The sequence below is a fragment of the Opisthocomus hoazin genome, chromosome 12 (assembly GCF_030867145.1).
Source record: "Opisthocomus hoazin isolate bOpiHoa1 chromosome 12, bOpiHoa1.hap1, whole genome shotgun sequence".
NCBI classification, from domain to species: domain Eukaryota; kingdom Metazoa; phylum Chordata; class Aves; order Opisthocomiformes; family Opisthocomidae; genus Opisthocomus; species Opisthocomus hoazin.
In genome coordinates this window covers 23,952,097-23,968,966 of record NC_134425.1, presented here as the reverse complement: position 1 = coordinate 23,968,966, position 16,870 = coordinate 23,952,097, and the positions used below count along the sequence as shown (strand labels likewise).

Genomic DNA, 16,870 nt, shown 5'->3' with positions numbered 1-16,870 from the left:
GAGGATGGTGAGGGGACTGAAACATCTCTCCTACGAGGAGAGGCTGAGGGAGCTGGGCTTGTTCAGCCTGGAGAAGAGAAGGCTCAGAGGGGACCTTAGAAATGCCTCCAAATATCTGCAGGGTGGGTGTCAGGAGGATGGGGCCAGACTCTTTTCAGTGGTGCCCAGTGACAGGACAAGGGGCAATGGGCACAAACTGAAGCAGAGGAAGTTCCAGCTGAACATGAGGAAGAACTTCTTCCCTCTGAGGGTGACGGAGCCCTGGCCCAGGCTGCCCAGGGAGGTTGTGGAGTCTCCTTCTCTGGAGATATTCAAACCCCACCTGGACGCGGTGCTGTGCAGCCTGCTCTGGGTGACCCTGCTTTGGCAGGGGGTTGGACTGGGTGACCCACAGAGGTCCCTTCCAACCCCGACCATTCTGTGATTCTGTGATTCTGTGATTCTGTGAACCACTGGTCCCATCCCGGGCAAAACACTGGCACCAGTGGCAAGGTGGCTGTGTCTGGGTGTGCTTGGGACAGCCTGCAGAGGACGGCTTCCCGTGCCAAGGATGCTGTCCCTCCGACCACGGTGCCCGGCGGGTGACGTCCTCCACAGGGGACAAAGCTGCTCGTGCACTGAGAACATGTACCACCACCCTTGGGTCCCACACGTAGGGGACTGTCCCCGTCCCAGCAGCCTGGCACACGCTACCGAGCTTGGAGAAGGTGGAGGAGGTGGTTTTGAGATTTCTCAAGCGCTGCCAGGGCTGAAATACAAGGGGTACCTGGGAGCACAGCCCAGACCTCAGCACAGCCCCCTTGGCGTCGCAGTGTCACCCACCTCCCAGGAGTACCGTTGTCCCCAGCTGTCACCCAGACCGGTTACCACGGAAACCGTTCATGAGGTGCTCATGACGCGGATCCGTCTCCCGCCATGCCTGCAAACCCAGCGGCCGCAGGATGCTCGGGAGGATGCCTTGGCTCCCTCGGGCCACGGGCAGGCAGAGGCGGCCGAGGCACATGGACCACAGAGAGCAAAAATCCCAGCTCCCCGCTGAGACACCACGACGGCCAGCGTGCCTGAACGCTTCATGTCCACGAGGTCTTGGTGTTTTGAGTTTTAACATCAGCAGCGGTGGGCTGGTCTTGCAGGAGGCATTGCTGCCTGGGACACAGTGAGACCCTCGGCAGCTCAGGTGACATCTCACCAGCTTTCATAGGAGAAACGCCCTGGGTTTCATCACCCCACATTCCTTTCTTCTCCCCATTTTGGAAGGAATCCACCGGCCTGCAGCAAACCTTGTACCAAACATGCAAAAAGTAAAAGATCCTGGGAAACAATGAAGAGGAAACGAACCCAACGTGAGACTGAGCAATTAGAGCCCATCAAAGACATTGCTGGCTTTTATTTGTGGATGTGTAGGCCTGGTTCATAATGAGGAGTATTATAGTGGTTTTCTTGTGGTGCGAATAGCCAAAAAAAAAAAAAACAAAACACGCAAAAAAAATGATCTTACACATCTGCATGAAGACAAAGTGATGGCCTAAAAAGCAGCGAAATAAAGGGCTGTAAAAGGAAGTGCGAGAGCAGAGCTTCCAGGCCTGAGACACCTCATTAAACTGTGATTAAAAAGAAATCTCTGTCTGTTCTCACCTAATTTCCTGCCTATTGACGGAGGATTATTCAGCACTGGCGGTGGGATTAGTGCACAGCCGCTCGCTTGCAAAGGGGATCTTCCTGCCACCTTTATCACTGTTCTCCCTTGCTTATTGTAGGGACGCTCTCTGTGACCGGTTTGTCACGTTCCTGTGTGCATGGCCAGGACCACACAAGCTGATCTGGGGGGACAACAGCCTGGATGTTGCTCCTGGTGCTGGGCGTGTTGTCTCCAGGCAGGAGCCTCACAGCTGGCGAGAGATGCCAAGAGGAGACAGGGCTCCCAGGCACCTCCATCCTCAGGCAGCTGGCGTGGACCTGCTCTCGCAAGATCCTTTTCTCCAAGAGGTGCTGCAGGACAAGCCAGATCAAACGAGCTTTGTCGCCCCAGAGGAAGAAGCAAGGTGGAGGAGATGGTACAGTAGATTTGTCGCTGTCCTCCAGGAGAGATGGTTGGTGGGACACACAGCTAGGCTGCCAGGCTTTCCCTGCTCATGGGCAGCAGCTCAGGCATGGGCAGCCTGTGTGCTGCCTGTGTGACAGCAACCTGAATGCCCAGTGCTGGTGTCTGTCTAGGGGAGAATCACAGAATCATAGAATTGCTAAGGTTGGAAAAGACCTCTAAGATCATCAAGTCCAACCATCAAGCCAACCCCACCATGCCTGCTAAACCATCTTCTGAAATGCCACAGCTACACGTTTTTTGAACCCCTCCAGGGACGAGGACTCCCCCACTGCCCTGGGCAGGCTGTTCAATGCCTGATCACTCTTTCAGGAAAGAAATTTTTCCTAATCTCCAATCTAAAGCTCCCCTGACGCAACTTGAAGCCATTGCCTCTCATCCTGTCGCTGGTTACTTGGGAGAAGAGACTCAACACCCGCCTCATTACACTCTCCTGTCAGGCATTTGTAGAGAGCGATGAGGTCCCCCCTCAGCCTCCTCTTCTCCAGACGGAACAGCCTCAGCTCCCTCAGCCGCTCCTCATCAGACTTGTTCTCCAGCCCCTCCCCAGCCTCGCAGCCCTTCTCTGGACACGCTCCAGCCCCTCAATGTCCTTCTTGTAGTGAGGGGCCCAGAACTGAACACAGCACTCGAGGTGCGGCCTCACCAGTGCTGAGTACAGGGGCCCGATCCCCTCCCTGCTCCTGCTGGCCACACCATTCCTGATCCAAGCCAGGATGGCATTGGACTCCTTGGCCACCTGGGCACACCACTGGCTCGTGTTCAGCCGGCTGTCGACCAGCAACCCCAGGTCCTTCTCCGCTGGGCAGCTCTCCATGCAGCCTGGAGTGTTGCATGGGGTTGCTGTGACCCAAGTGCAGGACCCGGCACTTGGCCTTGTTGAACCTCGTACAGTTGACCTCAGCCCATCAATCCAGCCTGTCCAGATCCCTCTGGACCAAGGGGTCTGGCATCTGCAGCAGAGCTGCCAAAAAGGATGCTCCAACGTTGGTCCCTCCGGGGCTGGTTCACGCTGTGCTGTGCATGCCCAGCCCTGTCCTCCCTGACAGCCCCTGTGCTCTCTGGTTGCAGGCACTACCCCAGCAAGGCTGGCCATGGTCTGATGGACACCTGGTATGACAGCCCTGTGCCCAGCTACTCTCCCACCAGCCGGATGGTCCCCAGGGAGCATGGGAAGAGCTTCCAGACTGGTAAGCGGTGGCTGCTTCCCGGCTGTGCTGGCAGCCGGGGCTGGCCCAGGGTGCTCAGGGAAGGGAGCTGTGGTTCCAGCGGCAGCACAGAGGCGATGCTCGGCTTCCCCGGAGGGCAGAGGGGCTCTTGGGGGGTGCCTCTCGCTCCATCGCTGCCTCCCGGCTCCGTGCAGGTTCCCCCGACACCAAGGCGGAGGGGCTGGAGGGGCAGATCAACCGGCTGGCCCAGCTGATCGGCAGGCTGGAGGACAAGGTGAGGTCCAGCATTCCCACGTGCAGGGCTGTCCCTTGGGTGTCCCTGCAGCCCCGAGGGACCTGGAGGTGACCAAGGGGCAGCCGTGCCTGGCCCTGTGCCGTGCCGTGCGGGGGCCACGGGTGGGTTGCTGGTGGTGGTGGAGGATGTGACTTCCGATGAGCTGACAGCAGCTACCGAGTGTGGAACGATGGACTGCGAGTTTATTTAAACATGAAAGACGTAAAGAAGAAGGCACCATCTCTTGCAGAGGCTGTCTTCCTCCATCTAGGGATGGAAGGAGAAAACTCTGCGGTGCAGGAGAGGTTTCTGAAATCCTCCTGGTTTCCATTTTCATGGTGGAAGGGGAAGGGAGCGGGACAGGGGGAAAGCAGCGGTTGAGGGCAGAAAAATGTTTATTGTGGTCACCAAAGGGTGTAAGAGTGTGCCTGGGGCTGGGGAAGGTGCGAGCAGGCGTTGAGAGGGAGTGGGTACCCCTGCTCCCGTGTCCCCAGGGCGATGCAGGGACAGCGTCGAGGCGGTGACAGTTTTGGGGCTGTGCGAGGACACGGTGGCGGCAATGCCAGCTACGCTGGGAGCACAGGGAGCTTTTGCCAAGGGTCCTGACGGGAGGACGGGAGGGTGCAAACGGCTCTCAGAGCCGTCCCCTGCGGAGAGAGGGCACAGCCGTCGTGCCCAGCGCTGGGGACCGCAGCCTGGGAGGGACACGCAGCCTCAGCCCACCCCTCCACCACTGTCACTTTAAAGGGGGGTAAGGGGAGTCTGATAAGCGGCAAAAGGAGAGCCCTCCCGCTGAGTTATGAGGTTCAGAGCAGACCCCTTGCGTTCTAAACTCTCTCTCAGAGGAGAGTCCAGGTGTGGCTGGATCAGCTCCTAGTTCCAGACTTGGTCAACGGTTTAGGTCTAAAGGGTGAAGTGTGTGGCTACTTCTCAGATTCAACTTGCCTGCCAGAGCCCCTCCAAGGACTTTCACTGAACAGTTTCACAAAGTTGAAGCAATAGGTAATTTACTCAAGCGACAGGTATCACAGATTCGGGACTGCTGTTGATAAATGCACTGTCTACAAAAACTGAGCTCAAAGGAATAGTTTAGTGTTTTAGTTAACAATGTGTTCCCAGGGGTACATCTGCCAAAGTCAGAGGCGTGACTCTGACCAAAAAGGCGTCCCTTCTTGGGGGGGAAGAGAGGTTCAGGCCCGTCGACCCGTCCGTCAGGTGAAGTTCTCGCTTGGCTCCTCCTCCCAAAGAGAGTTTTCAAGTGCCAGTTTTTATATGTTTGGAAATCTTTTGGCGAGGTGGGACTCAGTCAATCATTGTGTATCGATTGGCTCTTGGCATGGGATGTCGTGTCGTCAGGAGCGGGACTCAGCAGTGTGACGCCTTCGGAGCGGGCATCTCAGTATGCACATCCGGGGGCCATCTGTGCTTTATCCAAAGCAATCTCTGAAGCAATCTCTGGCTGCCCAGCCTCCGCAGCGCCCCACAGATCACTGGGGTTACAGTGATGGGCTGTCCCCCCTTACTTTGTCTGATAAGATAAGCACCAGTTAATTACTGCCTTTATTAGCTCTTCGGCTCTTGACACCTCAGTCAAGAGACGCCTCAGTCCCAGTTTGTCTTTCGTCTGGCGTTTGCCAAGTCCAGCCAGGCCATCGATTACAACTGCTTTGCCCCCTTTTCCCAGACCCTCTGGTTCGACCTGCGCCAGCGGCTGTCGGACGGCGAGAGCACGGCTTGCACGGTGAGCGCGCCTGCCCGCGGGGTGCTGCGGGGTCCCTGCGGCGTGGCGTCGGGCTGGGGGGGTCACCCTGGTCCTCGGGTCTCACGTGCCGCTGTATTTCGGGGGGCCCGGCAGTACCTGCTCCTGGTGCGGGATGAGATGACCGTGTCGCACAAGCACCTGGGCGAGTTCTGCAGCTCGCTGAAGCAGTACCTGAAGAGCGTGGCCGGGGAGCAGGACTGCTTCCAGTGGGTACAGCGCATCGGGGTCTGGGGGAGTTGGGGAGGGGGGGGCAGGGGTGTCCAGCTGCCCTTGCAGCGAGAGGAACCCCACCAGCCAAAGGGCTGAGGCCAAACAGCCAGGGTTTGGGGTGTAGTGATGCTCGGTCGCCAAAACCCTTTCTCATGGGCTGGGGGGTGCAGGGTGGGGGCTCCCCCGGCTGGGGCTGCTGGGGCTGAGGTCACCCCGCGGTGCTGCAGGGGCCGGGCAGGTGATCCCCCCGCAGCTCGGGGCTCACCCGTGTCCCCGCTCCCACCAGCGTCACCGCTGTGAAGCTGCCCGACGGGGTCACCTTTGTGGTCTACGAGTTCTGGGAGACCGAGGAGGACTGGAAGAGGTAGGGGAAAGAGGGGGAGAACAAAAAGCTCATTGCTCAAAAACCTCGTTCTGGGGGCGCGCTCGGGCATGGAGAGGGGTGTCGGAGGTGCTGAGCCCCAGGCGCTGTCCCCCGTCTGACAGCAGGGCCCACGGGCCGGCTGGCTGTCCTGGGGCTGTCACTGCCAGGGGAGGGGAGGGGGCTTGAGGGGTCGCCGCGCATCTCACACCTGGGGACGGCTGCCTTTGGGCATGGGGGACGGGCCGTCACGCTGCCGAGCTGGACTGCGGGCACCCAGGCCCTGCCAGAGCCGGCGGGGCTGCGGGTGTCCAGGGCGGTGATTTGGGGGGGCAGGGGGCTGTAACCCACCCTCTCCCCCCGGCGCAGGCACCTGCAGAGTGCCACCTGCAAGGGCTTCCAGCACGTCAAGGTGGACACGCTGAGCCAGCCCGAGGCCATCTCCAGCGTGGCCGTGCCAGGTAGCAGGGGTGGGGGACAGGGACCCCCAGGCAGCCGGGGTGGGTTGGGGGGACGTGGGGCCAGGCAGGGGTGACCCTGCAATGCTGTTCCCCTACAGCTGCCTGGTGCACCCTGAGCCGAGAGTGACGGCCGGCGCCGGGGGCCCACCAGCTCCTGTCCCCGCTGCGGGGTGGCCGGGACCCCCTGCGTGGCCGGGGGGGTGGGAGGCGTCGGCGTGACCTGTCTGTGGCGAAGGCAACCCCCATGCGTGTCCCCAGCACCCCACGGTGCCCCCCAGCCCAGCTACCCCCCTACCTGGGCAACCTCTCCCTGGAGCGGGGTGATCTCTGCAGGGGGGTGCCCCTGGGACCTGCCAAGGAGGGGCTGGCAGGGTTTGGGGGGAGGATTGGACCCCCAGGCATGGGCAGGCAGGGAGTGGGGGGTGATGAGGGGCAGGGGTGAGGTGGTCTGTGCGGGGGGGGTGCGGTGCCCCCGGGACCTGCCAAGGGTTTGGGGCGGGATTGGAACCCCAGGCATGGGCAGGCAGGGAGTGGGGGGGGGGGGGGCTAGGGACAGGCAGCCAGGCGATGGGCAGGGGGCAAGGCAGGGGTGGGGGATGATGAGGGGTAGGGTGAGGCTGTGCCCGGGGGGGGGCAGGGACCCTGGGGGGGGCGGGGTCAGGGCGGTGGTAAGTGGGGGTGCCCATGCTCCCGGGGTACCCCTTAGTCCCACGGGGTGCGGGTGGTCCTGAGGGGCTTCCTTCGGGTGCACGCTGGCAGTCAGTGCCTTGCAGGTGTGGGGGTGGCTGCCCCCCCCCCTCCTTTCCTGCTTCCTGGGGTCTGTCCGTCTGTCTGTGCGTCTGTCTGTGCGTTGCCTCTCCTGTGCCCACCCCGCCGTGCCCGGGGGTCCCTCAGGGTTCGCCGATACCCTCTCCCGTCTTTATTAGCCGCTGTACAACGGGGACGGTGACGCCAAATAAAACCGCGATGGGATCCAGCAGCGTAGCCACGTCCGGGGTGTCCGTCGAGGGCACGGCCTGGGGGGTTGTGGCGTGGGGCACGACAGGGTGGGGGGCCCGCGGCTCCTCAGCGCAGCAGCCCCAGCACAGCCAGGGCAGCGCTCTGCCCGCAGACGAAGGCACCGCCGAGCACGGAGAGGACACCCCAGGCGATGAGAGCGGCCCTGCGGGGACACGGGCAGGGGGCCGGTGGGACAGAGCCAGCCCCGGGTGACAACACCGTCCCCCACCCACCCTGGGCGTGGGACCCTCTGCCAGGTCTCGGCCTTCTGCGCCATGGTCCTCTGCGTCGCTCCCGGCTGGCAGCCGAAGACCCCTGTGTCTCCTCTGGCTTCTCCCCCGTGCCTGCTGCAACGACAAGCAAAGCCCGGTCAGAAGCCCGGCAGCCACCATCATGAGACCCTCCGTGGCACTGCCCGCAGCCGGTGGCCCTGCCGAGGGGGCACGGTCCCACACCGGCCCCCCACGCTCGGGCACGGCTGCGCCTGCGCGTCCCGCACACCCCAGCAGCTAACCTTGCCCTACCGCCACATCCCCCATCCCTGTCCCCTCCCCAGCTCCGTCCCGGCCCCACTAGCTGTGTCTGCACCCCGCTGTCACCCCACTCCCTGGGTACACAGCCCCCCCGCCCCGGGCGGACCCCAAGCCCCAGGACTCAGCGCTCACCCCCAAATGCTGCTGCGTCGCGGGGTCATCGGCACCGTGCGCCTTCCCATGGCTGTCCCCTCGCTGTCCCCGTCGACCCGATCTCCTCCTGACGCCCTGGCAGGTCTCCCCGAGGGACCTCTCCAGTTCCTCATCACCCACCAGGGTGCCTTGACCCCCCCCCCCCCCCCCAGCTTCGGCACCTCTGGGCACACCCCCACACTGTGCCCGTATAGCTCCTGGCCCCCCCAGGGCACTCTCCTGGCTGAGCCCCCAAGGTCCTTGGGTGCTGCCTCCAGCCGCCATGGGGAATGGGATCCCCCCACTTCACCCCCATCCCCTAGGCTGCTCCCCCCATGGGCACCATGGACACCCCAAAACCCACCAGCACTGCGCCAGGTCCTCCCAACCCCCAGCCTCTCCGGCCAGGAGCAGCGATGGGGACGCGCTGCCCTGGCACAACAGATGCCAAACACCCGACGGCTGCGCTGTGCCCCTCTGCCCCCCACCCTGACCCCCACCCCAGGCCCCCACCGGGCGCCCCAGTGCTTCCAAACTCCGGGGTTCTCCTTCCCTTACAGCCACCCTGCCTTGCAAGGGGCCTGGTACCCGGGCATCTCCCCGGTGCCTGGGGTGCTCCCCAACACCCCGGCACACTCCCGATACCTGGGCACAACCCCACTGCCTGGGCACCCTCCGGTATCCAGCCACATCCCCGATGCCCGGGCACCTCCCTGATGCCTGGAATCATCCCTGGTACCCGGGAAAAACCCCGGTGCCCAGGCACACCCCAAAACCCAGGCGCATCCCAATGTTTGGGCACATCCCTGATGCCTGGACTCATCCCTGGTACCCGGGAACACCCCCCGGTGCCCAGGCACACCCCAAAACCTAGGCACATCCCCGACGCCCGGGCATGCCCCAACACCCAGGCGCATCCCCAACGTTTGGGCACATCCCCGACACCCGGGCACATCCCCCCACCCTGCAGCCCCCCCCACAGCCCCCGTGTCCCACAGCCAGCGCTGCTGCTTCCCATGCCTGCAGCTGCCCCCAATCCCTCCCCTCGTGGGGCTCCCACCTCGGGCAGGGTGTCCCCTTGGGGACCCTGCCCAGGCCCCGGGGTCCCGTGGGGTGACGGGACGCCAGCCCCCGCCACCAAGCCCGCAGACACTCACTTTTTGCGCGGCGCCAGGGCCCGGCTCCTGGTCATGCACACCAGGCACAGCCCTGCCGCCAACGAGAGGCACTGCTTGCCCGGGCAGGGACCCCCCTGCGCCCCCAAAGCGGGGCCGCGACCGGCCACCCGCCACCACGGCCGGCGACCCCTTCCCTCCCTTCCGCCGCTCGCTCTTGCCTGGGAAGATGAAGATGAAGGCGGCGCTGATGCCCCCGATGAGCTCGATGACCTTGCCAATGTCGGGGACGAACAGGGCGATGGCGAGCGTGGTGGCCATCCAGGCGATGGTCATGGCCACCCGGCTGTGACGCTCGCACGCCTCAGGCGCGGCCACGGCCCCGCGCTTGGCGGGCACCCACAGGTCCCTCACCACCGACCTGCGGGGTGGGCGGGGGGTGACGGCACCCCGCCGAGCCGTGCGGGCCGCGGGAGCGGGGCACCCGCTCGCCCCTCACCTGCCCAGCAGCACCACAATGGGGTAGATGGTGACGATGGAGACGCCGAAGAGCAGGCGGGCAACGACGACGAGCGGGTCGTTCCCCGGGTAGGACATCAGGACATCGGCCGCCACGGCCTCGCCAAAGGTCAGGTAGCCGTAGAGCCCTGCGGCAGGGAGGAGAGGGTGGGCGGCCATGCTGCAGAGGAGGATGAAGGAGCCACAGAGGAGGACCCCCTGGGGTGAGGTGGGGACGAAGGGCTCCAGCTGCCAGGCTTACCGGTGAGGGAGTAGATGAGGAGGCAGATGAGCATGGCCAGCACGGAGACGGCGACCCAGTGGGAGAAGCTCTGGTTGCGCATGCTGCTGTAGATGGCCACGCAGGCCTCGTGGCACTGCAAGGCACGGGGTGACGGCGCTGGGACCCCCACGTAGGGACAACCCCCAGCCCAGCGCCTTCCCTCTCACCCGTGGGTGCCCCGTCCCACTCTCCCCCATCCCCAGGGGCTTGCCTCCCGCCTCGCAGCCGTCCCTGGTGATGGCCACAGATTCCTGCAACCCCCCAACAAGCGCTGGTGTCCCCACGGTCTGGGACAGCCCAGGACCTACCTGGAAGCCGAAGCAGATTGTGGGGATGACGCTGAAGACGGAGGCCCAGGAGAATGCCCTGTGGCGTGGGGGGACGGGACCGCAGTGAGGACCTTGGTGGCACCAGCTGTGAAGCCTGGATGCCATCGTGGCCACCTCCTGCCCGGTGATTTTTGGGAGAAGGAGGATTGCTGGTGTAAAAGCTGGGGCTGGGGGCTGCCACCCACCCACCGCTCCCCCCCGCACTGCCTCCAGCCCTGCCCATGATGCCCGGGGGACGGGGCAGGAGGGACAGGGCGGGGGGCTGACACCCCCCTACCTGGAGGGCTGTGGGGGCTCGGGAGAGCTCAGGCTCTCCGTCTGCAGGTGGTATTTCAGGACGATGACCAGGGTGAGGTAGCAGGCGGCCAGCGTGCCCAGGACACTGCCAGGACACCGGGGAGCATCAGCACTTGGACCCCCCCCCCGCAGCAGCGGGGAGGAACGGGGGGTCCCACGGCCCTGCGGGGACCCGGGAGGAGGTGGCACAGGGTGCTACCTGGAGTACTTCTGGAAGCCGATCTCTCTGGGGACGGAGAGCGGGAAGATGACGAAGACGCAGAGAGCCGAAAGGGTGAAGCGCTGGTCTGCGTACCAGGGGGGCGGCGGGGGGTCCCCGCTCAGCGTCCCGTTGGGGTACAGCGAGTCGCACACTGCAGGGGGGCAGTGGGGGGGTCAGCTGCACCCCGAAGGTTAGCCTGAGGGGGTCCGGAGTGTTCCACCACGGCAGGGCCTGGGAGCCCCACGCACTCGGGGGTCCCCAGGAGACCCCGGGGCTGCCCCCAGACCCCCTTGCCCCTGCGACCTGCTGGCCCCCAGCATGGTGGTGGTGGTGGTGGTGGTGGCGGTGGGGGCAACTCACGTTTCTCCAGCTGGTCGCCCACCACCCTGAGCAGGGCCACGGAGATCATGAAGAGGTTGAGGAGGAAGCAGACCTCGCAGAGCTTCCCCGCCGCCGCCCCGCAGAGGGCCCGGACGACCCCCTGGTAGGTGGGCTGGGCGCTGAGGGCGGCCGCGTAGCCCAGCACCGCCAGCCCACTCACCAGGAAGACCAGCGAGCCCTGCGGGGACAGGACCCGACCAGGAGCACCACGACCACCCCCCACCACCACCCAGAGCTGGGGGTCCCAGCGGGGCCGGGCACTGAGTCAGCGGCCAGGTTGCCCTATGGCCCTGGGCACCGCGGGTCGGCTAACGGGGGGAGAACCAGCCCTACGCGATGCTTCGGGCTCAGATTTGGGGTTTTGGGGGCACGCAGGGGACCACCCACCAACTTTCTTCCTAAAAGTCAGCCAGAAGCATGGCCGTGGGCGCAAAGAGCATCTCGAAGGCGGCGTTGCGCCCCTGGCTGCCCCCCCCCTCGGCCTGGGTAGGGGGCACCGTGCCAAGAGGGTCCCCGCCACCCCCGGACCCCTCGTCCCAAGCACCGGGACCCCCCCCTCACCCTCATCCCCGGGTGGGCAGGTGCCTGGGCACCCCATGGGGCTGATACCCCCCAGACCCCCCCATCCCAAACACTGGGACCCCCCCTTATCCCCACCCGCAGGTGGGCTCAGCACCCCACGGGGCTGACATCCCCCTGACACCCCCAGATCCCCTGTCCGAAACACCCAGGACCCCCCTCACCCCCATCCCTGGGTGGGCTCGGCACCCCATGGGGCTGACACCCCCCAGACCCCCCCATCCCAAACACTGAGACACCCCCCCCCATCCCTGGGTGGGCTCGGCACCCCACAGGGCTGACACCCCCCAACCCCCATCCGAAACACCAAGACCCCCCCCCCTCACCCCCATCCCCTGGTGGGCAGATGCCTGGGCACCCCATGGGGCTGAGCCCCCCTGACACCCCCAGACACCCCCTCCCAAACACCCGGGAACGCCCCTCACCCCCATCCCTGGGTGGGGTCGGCACCCCCGGGGCTGAGCCCCCCGACACCCCCATCCCAAACACTGGGACCCCCCCTCACTCCCATCCCCAGGTGCCTCGGCACCCCCCGGGCCTGAGCCCCCCCCCCCCACTTACCAGCTCCACCAGGAGGGCGGGGGCGGCCCCGCCGGCCCTGCCGAAGGCCCAGGGGAAGCTGAGCAGCCCCGCGCCCAGCGCCGACTTCAGCAGGATGAACAGGGCGCCGGCCGAGGAGAGCCCGGGGCCGCTGAGGGGGGGCCCGGCCCCCACGCTAAGGGGGAGCCCGGCCCGGGGGGGCCCGGCGGGGCCGCTGAGGGGTGGCCCGGCCCCGCCGCTGAGGGGGAGCCCGGTGGAGCCCTCGCCCGCCGGCAGCAGGGGCCGGCCCTCGCCCGCCGCCCGCTCCATCCCGCCGCCTCCCCGCAGGGCTCTGGGCCGGGGCGGGGAGGGGGAGCGCAAACCTCCCCCATATCCCCCCCGCTCCCTCCGCCGGGCCCCCGCGGGGGCGGAGGGTCCGCAACACACACACACACACACACCCCCAGACGCGGGGCGGGGGGCACCGGGGGAGGGGGCTGGAGCCACCCCCCCAGCCCGGTCCCACCCCGCCGAGGTCCCGCAGACCTGGTGCGGACACAGCCCCCGCAGCCCCCAGGCTGGGGCCGCCCCCGCCGTGGGACCCCCACCATCTGGGAGCCCCCCGGGGCGGGAGGGCAAGGGCAGGCCGGCACCCCGCAGCCCTGCGGGATGGCCCCAGCCGTGGGTGCGGGGCGAGCCAGCAGCGTGCCTTCCGTGGGTGCTGCGGCGTCAGCCCAGCGAGCGGAAGCGCCAGCGGGGTGCTGAGCCAGGATCAGTCCCCACGGACACAGGGCAGAGGCAACTCGTGTACACACGGTTAACCCCAAAGGTAGGAGCCGATCATGGGCTTCATAACCCCAGCCACCAGTGCAGGCTGGGGCGGACCTGCTGGAGAGCAGTTCTGCGGAGAGGGACCTGAGTGTCCCGGTGGACAACAGGGTGACCATGAGCCATCAGTGTGCCCTGGCTGCCAAGAAGGTCAATGGTGTCCTGGGGCGCATCAAGAGGAGTGTGGCCAGCAGGTCGAGGGAGGTTCTCCTTCTCTGCTCTGCCCTGGTGAGGCCCCATCTGCAGTGCTGTGTCCAGTGCTGGGCTCCCCAGTTCAAGAAAGATGAGGAGCTACTGGAGAGAATGCAGCGGAGGGCTGTGAGGATGAGGAGGGGACTGGAGCATCTCTCCTACAAGGAGAGGCTGAGGGAGCTGGGCTTGTTCAGCCTGGAGAAGAGAAGGCTCAGAGGGGACCTTAGAAATGCCTCCAAATATCTGCAGGGTGGGTGTCAGGAGGACGAGGCCAGACTCTTTCCAGTGGTGCCCAGCGACAGGACAAGGGGCAACGGGCACAAACTGAAGCAGAGGAAGTTCCAGCTGAACATGAGGAAGAACTTCTTCCCCCTGAGGGTGACGGAGCCCTGGCCCAGGCTGCCCAGGGAGGCTGTGGAGTCTCCTTCTCTGGAGATATTCAAGCCCCACCTGGACGTGGTGCTGTGCAGCCTGCTGTGGGTGACCCTGCTTCGGCAGGGGGGTGGGGCTGGGTGACCCACAGAGGTCCCTGCCAACCCCTGCCATGCTGGGATTCTGTGATTCTGTGATTCCCGTGCTATCCTGCTGTAAGGTTGTCTCTGCAGCTAATCATGTAATACGTCACCCCAGAGCAGAAGGCCTCACCTCTGGGAACTAGATGGGCTCCACAAGACGCACTTCTGCCCCCCATCCTGTAACCCCGATGAAGAAGAACATGGGTGCGGTGGGTGCAAGAGCTTTTTGGTCATCTCGCCTGCAGGCACAAGACCCCTGGAAGCACCTCAGCCACCAAAGATGTGCGCCAGCCAGCATGACCAAGGGGGCTGGGAGCCTGGAGGGAAAGCGTGCTGCACCGCACTCACATCACCTCCTAACCACGTGGGAATTAAGGATCCTGGGGCATGTGGGTAAACCTGATAAGTGGTAAAGCAGGCTCTAATCTAGAGGCTGACCTGGTCTGAGGGTACATGTTCAGGTCTAGAGTCCCCCAGCAAGAAGCCACCCCACCCCACCCCGTCCCTGCTGGGAAAGGGGGTGCCGGGATAACGGGATGGGGTGAGCGATGCAGCGGGGTGCAGCCGGCTGCGCCCCACAGGGACGAGGGGTCCGTTGCTCACACGGCTCCGGGCGCAGGCCACCGGCACGGCCCGACAGCCCCTAACGCGTTTTTGATTTCCCAAATATGCACCCTTCTGATCTGGGTAAGTCGGATAAAGAGACTTTAATCAGCTGCTGGGAGGAATCAGGGATGGCTAATTGCGCCTGCCACCTCCATTCCATCTCTGCCGCCTGCGGGGCTTATTGCCGTTTGAAAGAGCCCTTCCAGGCCTTCATTAGCCGCACACCAAAGGCTTCGGAAATAATTGGCCTCTACAATCACAAAATTGGCCACTGGGCTGTAAAATACCAGGCTCTTAATTCGGACCGGCGCTTTGATGCGGCTTGACTCTGGATTCAAGGCTGCGGCGGAGCTGTAATCTCTCATTAGCGCTGCGACGAGAGGAACGAACGTCCTCATTAGCACCGACCGGAGCAGTGGCACCAGGGCTTCCCAGGCTCCCTCTGCGGGGAGCGCCCCGGACCAGGGGGACGCAGCCCACCGCCCACGCCGGCACAGCACCCCGGGCGCATTCTCTGCTCAGGGGCTCTGGGCTCCCATGCTTTTATTTTTTCCCCCCCTTTCTCCCATTTATGTGGGTGCTCCAGCACCGGGGCTGCGAGCTATAACCCGAGGGTCCTCACGGGCTGGCAGCTTTACCCACCGCTGTGTCCCCTCGGCAGGTGCCCTCCTCCCTCCTTTTTGATGGAAAAAGGGTTGCCGGTATATTTTTCACATTATTGTCTCTGGAGACAGCCCCCGTTTTGGACAAACGAAACCACCAAGCACAACCTGCAATCCCCTCTGAGATCTGGCCCTTCAGATTTTACACCTTCGCTGATGGCTCTCTTGCAACCCGTACGACTCGCAGAGCTCGTAGGTCCTGCAGGAGACCCCGCTGCCACGGATGAGATGGACAAAACCCCCTCCCCGTCAGCACGGGTGTGCGTTCGGGGCAGGAGGAGCACAGGGCAGCTCCGGCCCCCAGCCCCGCTGGGATGGCACAAACAGCCCAACCTCGGGACCATCTCCTCAGCCCCGACAAGCTTCTCTGCTAAGGGCTCTGAAGTGAGACCTCGGTCCCTTCTCTGGCACTGCAAAAGGATGTCACCTCTTCCAGCACACCCTCACCTCCGGCAGCGGAGAGGCAGGCTGGGGGAAGCCAACAGCTCTCCAGGTTAGGGACAAGGGGGTTGCAGGACACTCGTGCACTGCGAAACCCTGGAGAAGCACGGAGAAGCGTTGTCTCCTGCACGCCCTTCCCACCACCACCCCCACGCCCGTCAGCCCCAAACAGGGGCGGCTGCAGCCAGGCCAGGCAGCGGGGCTGTCCCTGGCGCCTTCTCCCTCTCCAGCCGTGCCCAGGGCTTGTGCGGGAGCCGGCGAGCTGCCCGAGGCTCGCCCAGGAGCGCTCACCGCTGCAGACCGCTTCCCTGCCCAGGCACCGCCCCTGTTCACCCGCAGAGGCAGCCACCGGCTCTCCGCACTTGTGGGGAAAAGGCACGCTCATTTGGAGCCGTGATAAAGGCAGCTGGTCAAGGTGCACCCTCAGCAGGTTTGCAGATGACACCCAGAAGGATGGGATGCCACCCAGAGGGACCGGGACAAGCTAGAGAGGTGGGCCCATGTGAACCTCAGGAGGTTCAACAAGGCCAAGTGCAAGGTCCTGCACCACGGTTGGAGCAACCCCCAGCCTAGGGGACGAGGAGACGGAGAGCAGCCCTGCCGAGAAGGACTTGGGGGTACTGGTGGACAAAAAGCTGGACACGAGCCACCAATGTGCGCTCGCAGCCCAGAAGGCCAACTGTCCCCTGGGCTGCATCCCCAGCAGTGTGGGCACAGGGTGAGGCAGGGGGTTCTGCCCCTCTGCCCTGCTCTGCTGAGACCCCCTGGGATTCCTGCGTCCAGCTTTGGAGCCCTCAGCACAAGGAGGACATGGAGCTGTGGGAGCGGGGCCAGAGGAGGATGAGAAAGGTGATCTGAGGGCTGGAACTGCTCTGCTGGGAGGGACTGCTGAGAGAGCTGGGGCTGCTCAGCCTGGGGAAGAGGAGGCTGCAGGGAGACCTTACTATGGCCTTCCAGTACCTGAGGGGACCTATAGGAAAGATGGGGAAGATATTTTCAGCAGGGCTTGTTGCAACAGGACAAGGGGCAACGGCTTTATACTAAGGGAGGTAGATTCAGACTGGATATAAGGAGGAAATTTTTTACAGTAAGGGTGGTGAAACCCTGGCGCAGGTTGCCCAGAGAGGTGGTCGATGCCCCATCCCTGGAAACATTCTAGGCCAGGTTGGACAGGGCTCTGAGCAGCCTGGTCTGGTTGAAGATGTCCCTGCTCACTGCAGGGGAGTTGGGCTAGATGGCCTCTAAAAGGTCCCTCCCAACCCAAACCATTCTATGATTCTAAAACCTCACACCTTCGCTGCAACAGCTAGAGAAGGTATTTCAGCAACAGGAACGTTAACCGACACCGCGCGGTCAGGGGCAATTTACGCCTGTGTCATTTAAGCCTGTAACAAGTCGCAGGGTTTCAAGCAGGACACACC

At 64.2% G+C, this 16,870-nt stretch overlaps 2 protein-coding genes across 9 annotated transcripts in view; one reads left to right on the top strand and one right to left on the bottom strand.

Annotated features, from left to right (window-relative positions):
• Nucleotides 1-6,753, top strand: part of NECAB2 (N-terminal EF-hand calcium binding protein 2) — a 92,766-nt gene extending 86,013 nt beyond the window's left edge. For all 3 annotated transcript variants that reach the window (XM_075433719.1, XM_075433718.1, XM_075433720.1), the window contains 7 exons: nt 3,173-3,291; nt 3,465-3,544; nt 5,229-5,285; nt 5,400-5,512; nt 5,803-5,880; nt 6,247-6,338; nt 6,437-6,753. In XM_075433719.1, coding sequence (XP_075289834.1) covers nt 3,173-3,291; nt 3,465-3,544; nt 5,229-5,285; nt 5,400-5,512; nt 5,803-5,880; nt 6,247-6,338; nt 6,437-6,465 — 568 coding nt within the window. In that variant the 3' untranslated portion in view covers nt 6,466-6,753. The remainder of the gene's footprint in view (nt 1-3,172; nt 3,292-3,464; nt 3,545-5,228; nt 5,286-5,399; nt 5,513-5,802; nt 5,881-6,246; nt 6,339-6,436) is intronic.
• A 237-nt stretch (nt 6,754-6,990) lies between these two features.
• SLC38A8 (solute carrier family 38 member 8) lies at nt 6,991-12,664 on the bottom strand. Of its 6 annotated transcripts, none has more exons than XM_075433652.1 (11): nt 12,248-12,664; nt 11,087-11,112; nt 10,724-10,922; nt 10,505-10,609; nt 10,207-10,344; nt 9,878-9,992; nt 9,617-9,764; nt 9,339-9,538; nt 9,160-9,211; nt 8,003-8,107; nt 6,992-7,684 (listed from the first exon to the last, which is right to left on the bottom strand). In XM_075433652.1, exons 1-11 carry the CDS (start codon nt 12,533-12,535, stop codon nt 7,261-7,263), a joined length of 1,800 nt encoding a protein of 599 aa, XP_075289767.1. In that variant the 5' UTR covers nt 12,536-12,664; the 3' UTR covers nt 6,992-7,260. The 6 variants fall into 6 exon arrangements, with proteins under 6 accessions (XP_075289769.1, XP_075289767.1, XP_075289768.1 ...); XM_075433653.1 differs by having other exon boundaries at nt 6,993-7,684; nt 10,724-10,877; XM_075433650.1 differs by having other exon boundaries at nt 6,994-7,684; nt 10,207-10,264; nt 10,724-10,877; nt 11,087-11,285.
• Nucleotides 12,665-16,870: the final 4,206 nt, after the last annotated feature.

Excerpts from the sequence above, each read along its gene's own strand:
- SLC38A8 (XM_075433650.1), bottom strand. The coding sequence starts at position 12,535 with ATGGAGCGGGCGGCGGGCGAGGGCCGGCCCCTGCTGCCGGCGGGCGAG. Across the intron at positions 11,286-12,247 it reads CCGCCCTCCTGGTGGAGCTG|GGCTCGCTGGTCTTCCTGGT; the intron begins GTAAGTGGGGGG and ends CTGTCCCCGCAG. Across the intron at positions 8,108-9,159 it reads GCCCTGGCGCCGCGCAAAAA|ACCTGCCAGGGCGTCAGGAG; the intron begins GTGAGTGTCTGC and ends TCCCTCGGGGAG.